The sequence below is a fragment of the Geospiza fortis genome, unplaced genomic scaffold (genome assembly GCF_000277835.1).
Source record: "Geospiza fortis unplaced genomic scaffold, GeoFor_1.0 scaffold118, whole genome shotgun sequence".
Classification (NCBI taxonomy): Eukaryota; Metazoa; Chordata; class Aves; order Passeriformes; family Thraupidae; genus Geospiza; species Geospiza fortis.
This window is the reverse complement of record NW_005054380.1, coordinates 1,826,184-1,831,877: the sequence shown is the minus strand read 5'-3', so window position 1 is coordinate 1,831,877 and position 5,694 is coordinate 1,826,184. Positions and strand designations below refer to the sequence as shown.

At 49.5% G+C, this 5,694-nt stretch overlaps 1 protein-coding gene across 1 annotated transcript in view; it reads right to left on the bottom strand.

Moving 5' to 3' along the window:
• Positions 1–2,839: 2,839 nt before the first annotated feature.
• CEP19 (centrosomal protein 19) overlaps positions 2,840–5,694 on the bottom strand; it is a 3,409-nt gene continuing 554 nt past the window's right edge. The window contains exons 2-3 of the mRNA XM_005425052.2: positions 4,303–4,464; positions 2,840–3,596 (exon numbers count right to left, since the gene is read on the bottom strand). Coding sequence (XP_005425109.2) covers positions 3,235–3,596; positions 4,303–4,464 — 524 coding nt within the window. The 3' untranslated portion in view covers positions 2,840–3,234. The remainder of the gene's footprint in view (positions 3,597–4,302; positions 4,465–5,694) is intronic.

The window sequence follows — 5,694 nt, the reverse complement described above, 5'->3', positions numbered from 1 at the left end:
CTGCTGGATTAAACATACAAAGGAAACAAGAGAAATCCTTCCTCCTTGTTGTGCAAGCCCTGCTCTGGCAGGCAGTGCCCGGGGGTTTCCTCCACCCAGCTCTGCTCACAGCAGCTCTGCCTCTGCCAGAGCAGCCAGCACTACCTGGGGAAGTGCTGCTCTGCTCCTCGGGGGTCACTGAGGGGAAAGGAGAAGTGGTGGTGGTTTGTGCTAACTCAAAACCCCTTCTGAGAACTGGGGTGGCTCTATTCCTGTGGCACTGTTGGGATTTTTCTAGTGAAACATGTTTAATGGGAACGGGGCACAGGGAAGTGTGCAGCAGTGCTGGAGTGGAATTCTGGGGGCTTGTCCTGCCTGGGTGTGGGTGGGCTCAGTCAGTGACGTGGGGTGTGCCGGGGATCAAGCCCAGTGGAGTTGTCCTGTGAGGTGATGGAGGCAGATGCCCAAGGCTGGCCTGAAGCTGGGAGGATGCCGGGGATGGTGCAGGCAGGGGAGCCAAGGCTGGCAGCAGGACAAACCCTTCCCAGGCACAGGTGTGGGACTGGGGTCCTGGGGGAGCCTGGGGTGGCTGCTGGCTGTGCAAGGATGGAAAATGGATGGGTCAGACCCTGATAGACCAGCCAGCAGCTCCACTGGGACTGAGAGCAGTACAGGCTCTGGAAACCCATCTGTCAGATCTGGCTGGGAAATGACCACTTTCTGCCCCAAATTTAGACTGAAATAGCCAAAACCAAAGCAGGCTCTAAGTGGGGAATCCCTCAGCCTATTTCAACTCTTCTTTTGCCTGTAAGCTGCACCCTGGGGGACAGAGTGACCTATAAATACATCCCTGCACCGTCCCCAGCTGCATTCTGGAGTCTCCCTGCTGGCAGGCTGAGCAGGTGCCCCTGCGAGATCCCCTCTCCCTGGGACTGGGCTTGGAGAGGGCTGTGTGTCCTTCCCCCCCTCCACAGCTGGAGGGGGATGTGTGTCCTTCCCCACCTCCACAGCCAAAGCTGCTGCTCCATCCAGTGTGGGGTGCAGGGTGCAGCTGTGGGAGAACACGTAGGGAGGAACCCAGGCACCTGGCACTGCCCAGGGCATGGATAAAAAGGAGGGATTCTTAATTGCATGGAGCTGATGGGGATACTCAACATTCCCTCATCACGGTGCCTGGAAAGCCGTGGCTCAGCTGGAGCTGTGCTGTGAAGGGGATGTTGGGGCAGCAAGAGGAGATCCCACTTTCTGAGGTGTCCTTACAAAGCTGCTCTCAGCATCCTTGCCAGGCCATGGTGATCAGGGAAGGTCCTTGGTGCCTGGAGAACCCAGGGGTCCCACCCAGCTTCAGTAACGGCCAAAAGGCCATCCCAGAGAGCAACAGGGCACTCACCCTCGTGTTGGGAAAGCCATGGAATGAATGTTCTTTGTTTGGAGCACAGCTCTAGAAAAGAGGGTGGCTGGAAGAAGTCAGCATGGACTGCTGAGGCTAAGTTATGCCTGCCCAACCTGCTTTCCTCTCAGGATTAAATGAGTGGATGCGTAGGCAAGGGGAGAGTGGTGGATTCCCTGTGCCTCAGCAAGGCTTTGGACACAGAGTCCCACAATGTTCTCCATACAAGTGCAGATGTCAGGGTCTGGATGTGTGGGCAGCCAGGCAGGTCAGGATCAGTGGGAGTGAAGTGCAGAGAGGGCTGTGGCCAGTGGGATGTGCTCTGCCAGGAGGCTGCTGAGGGGACTGTTTTGGGATCTGTCCCATGTCATGTCTTTATGCATGACCTAAAGCTGGCTGTGAAGTGCCTTCCTGCCATGTTCCCAGAGGATCCCAAACTGGGAAGAGCAGTCTGGCTCCCTGCTGAAGGCCTGGGGTGGGCTGGAGCAACAGGCCAGCAGGAACCTCACACTCCAGGCACTCCTTTGGCCTCATGTAGCCCTCACTGGAGACGGGGCCATGCCTGGGGCTGGGCACAGGACATGTCCTGGGCAGGATGAAGCTGAGGGCAGGCTGGAAGTGGAGGACAGGTTCCCAGGGGCCCTCTCCCTCCCAAGTGGGAGATCCTTCTGTGTTGTTATGTTGCAATTGCTGAGGCAAGGCCTGTGCCAGACCCCTGCACGCCCTTTCCTGTCCTGGGAGAGCTGAGTCAGCCTTTACATTTTTTTTTTTAATTTTGGCAAGTGAGGCCTCAGCTTTCATTTCTCTCCTGTCTGAAGACCCCCTTGGCCAAGTGTGAGCTCCCTTGGCCTCTCTAGTAAAGCACTCTGGTTTAACTGACACTTGCTCCATGTTTTTCACAGCAGTGACTCATTTTGGGGTGCAGGAGGAGAGCTCTTCCAGCTGCTCCTCCAACCACCCCTCTTAGTTATGTCAGCAGTGTGTTGAGGCCCCTCAATTTGGGATGAAGGCCCATCTCACCCTCAGCCCTCTCAGCTGCCTGGGTTCAGAAAGCCAAAACCCAGGAAGCTTTTGGAGCTGTAAAATTTCCCAAAGAATCCTAATCTTAGTCCTCCAGTTCTTACATGAGAGCAGGACTGATGTAGTAGAGCCCAGCCAAGGTAGACAGCTGGATTAAAACCTTCAGTGGGATGAGTTTGTCTTACTCTAGAACCACCCCCAGCCTCTGACCTTCTACCACTCTGGTTTTTTCAGATACTTTAAGCAATTTCTCCCAGAACTGAGCACTTATGAGGAAGCATCACCCAGGAGTGATCCAATCATCCCATTGAAGCTGTTAGAAATCACTGTGTTTTCAAAAGTACTTTCAAGACTAATTCATTTTCAAGATATTCATTCTCTTACATGTAAGGACTTATTTTTGTGTAAGCTAAAACTGAAGATTTAAGCATTGCTAGGGAAATGTGAGAGTAATATTCTCAATGCAGAGTTGATTTATCCAGAATGACTGATACATATTTAACTTCCCAGCAGGCAATAATAATCACCCTATTTGTACAGTACAGCTTTAACAGTGTCCTCAGGACATGAATATTTAACGCCTCATTTTCAGCCAAAGCTGACTGAAATGTAAAAAATTGAAAGATTAAATAATTTAAAATTCTTTTATGTAGGAAAAGACTAAAACCAGCCAACAATTTCAGCTATGCAGTTTCCATTTAATCAAGTCTGGCTCCTTAAATAAAGCTGACTTAAGCCTGGGATTGCTGTGGCACCTTGGGTTCTCCTGAGCCAGTGTATGGTGACATTGTTCTCTCTTCCGGGACACTGAGATTTGTCTCTGAACTGCCCATCTTTGTCTGGAATCACATTTCTTCATCTGACTCCGTGTCCCAGGCACAGGACTCCAGGTGCTCATCCTGTGGGAAATCCACCTCAACGTTGTAAACAAAGTCAGGGTCATCCCTCCTCTTCCTGTTCTTTTCGAAGAGCTCGTCCATGATGCTCTTCCTTTTGGCCAGTTCCTTGTCATCCAGTTTGTTCATATCCTCCTCTGGGTCAATGGTGTGTTCGTGATGATACCTTCCCAAGCTCTCAGACAGGCTCTGTCCCTCCAGATGATCTCTCAGCAAGCTGTAGAGTTTCTCCAGCTGGTGCAGCGAGACCCCTTCCAGGTAGGGCTTGTGCCGGGGGTTGTTCTTCATCTGCTCGGCGGCCCTGCTGCAGTCTGGGGAGAGCCAACACAGCCACCTGCAGCTCCAACAAACCTCTTCCCACTGACACACCTCCTCCCAAACCCTCCCCAGGCGTGTCTCCAAACCCTGCAGGCTCAGAGAGCCGTTGAGTTGTGGGCTCCTTGGAGAGGCAACATTACCCCCGTTGCCACATTTCTCTTCACAGAGAAAAGCAAGGCACAATTCTTCTCAAAGATTTCTGAGATTCACATTCTCTGAACTTAACACAATTCTTATCATTTGCTGTGCCTGTGTTGTGCCAAAGTAGAATGCAGTATGGAAATTTTTTACTCAAAGTGAGGATGTTTTGTTCCCTTGGCTTGTCAGGGCCAAGACGTGTGTGTGTGTCCAGACTGTCATGGGACAGTCAGGAGAGAACCAGAGATGAGTGCAGCTCTAAGCAGTGCAAGCAGTTATGAGTGAGTACATGGCAGATTCAGTTTAGATACAATGTACATAGTATAATATAATACAGTCATTAATTAGCCTCCTGATGATAGAGTGAGATGCATCATTCTCTCTCCCTCACCGACGTGGGAGTCGCCTTTGATTTACAACAACCCCAGCACAGCCCCTCCCTGCTCACTGCTGGGAGGGCACTCGGTATGCTGCTACCAATGGGCTCCTCTGCATGAAGGAAAAGAGTGAATGCATTGCTGCAGACAGGAAGGAATGCATTCAGGAAGGAATGCCCCTCACCTGAGAACCTGGAGAAGTTCCTGATGGGCATGATGCGCTGGCGCATCTTCTCCTGGATGTTATCTCTGTAGATGAGGATGATGGAGGGGGGCTGGAAGCAGACCCCACATTTCTGTGCACTGAAAGTCATCCTGGATCCATCAGAGTCCCCAGCAGCTCTCCCTGGGAATGAGGAAAAGGAAAAGGGAGCAGAGTCTCTCAGTTGTGGTATTTTCTGGGGTCCCTCAGGGCAGGAAGGAAATGATGAATCTGACTCCATGTTCTTAGAAGGCTAATTTATTATTTTATGGTATTCCATTATTTTAAACAATGCTATACTAAAATTATACTAAAGAATAGAGAAAGGATACAGACAGAAGGCTTAACAAGATACTAATGAAAACTCATGACTGCTTCCAGAGTCCTGACACAGCCTGACTGCGATTGGATATGAAGTAAAAACAATTCACATGTTGGATAAACAATCTCCAACCACATTCCAAAGCAGCAAAACACAGGAGAAGCAAATGAGATAATATTGTTTTCCTTTTTCTCTGAGGCTTCTCAGCTTCCCAGGACAGAAATCCTGGCAAAAGGAATTTTCCAGAAAATATGACAGTGACACTCTGTGGTGCTCTTTTTGTCAGGAGTTCAGCAAAATCACAGAACCCCAGAGTGGCTTGGGTCAGAATGGGCTTAAAACCTATTCTAATTTAACTATGAAATTAAATTAGATGGGACTTAAAAATCCAAATGTGTTGCAGATCCTGTTTCCCAGCTCAATGGACAGCACTAAGTACAGGTGTTACTTTTATTTTGAATAAAAAAAATTGGTTAAAACCCAATATTTTTATTGTTTTAAAGACTTTTATTGGTTTAAAGACTTTTATTGGTTTAAAACCTATGAAAAATTTGGTTTTAAATGAGTGAAAATATGTGAAACATGAAGGTGATTTCCAAGCTGCAGTAAGGCAAAGTAACATATTTTACCCCAAAAAATGAAAGTATTTCTCCACATCAAGAAAAATCGCATTAATGTTGAAAATGTGCTTTGAGGTAGAATTGGAAACACGCCTCCTTTGTAAAAAATCACATAGGAAAGAGTTTGAACATGCAGCAATGTCCTTAAAAACGGAAAATTTCCAGTGCCGGGTTGGTGGGGATTTGGAGAAACTGGAGTGGTGCAAGGTGTCCCTGCCCATGGCAGCGGCTGGAACGAGAGAAGCTTTAAGGTCCCTCCAGCCCGAACCATTCCGGGATTCTACGAAGATGAGAAACACAAACGTGAGCAGCTCTTCGTATCTGCGGCAAAGAGCGTTTGCATCTCCCGGTAACCGGGCTGAGCCCCTCGCTGCCGGCTTCGGGAGCGCTCCGGCGGCGCAGCCGGGACCGTTCGGAGCCGCACGAGCGGCC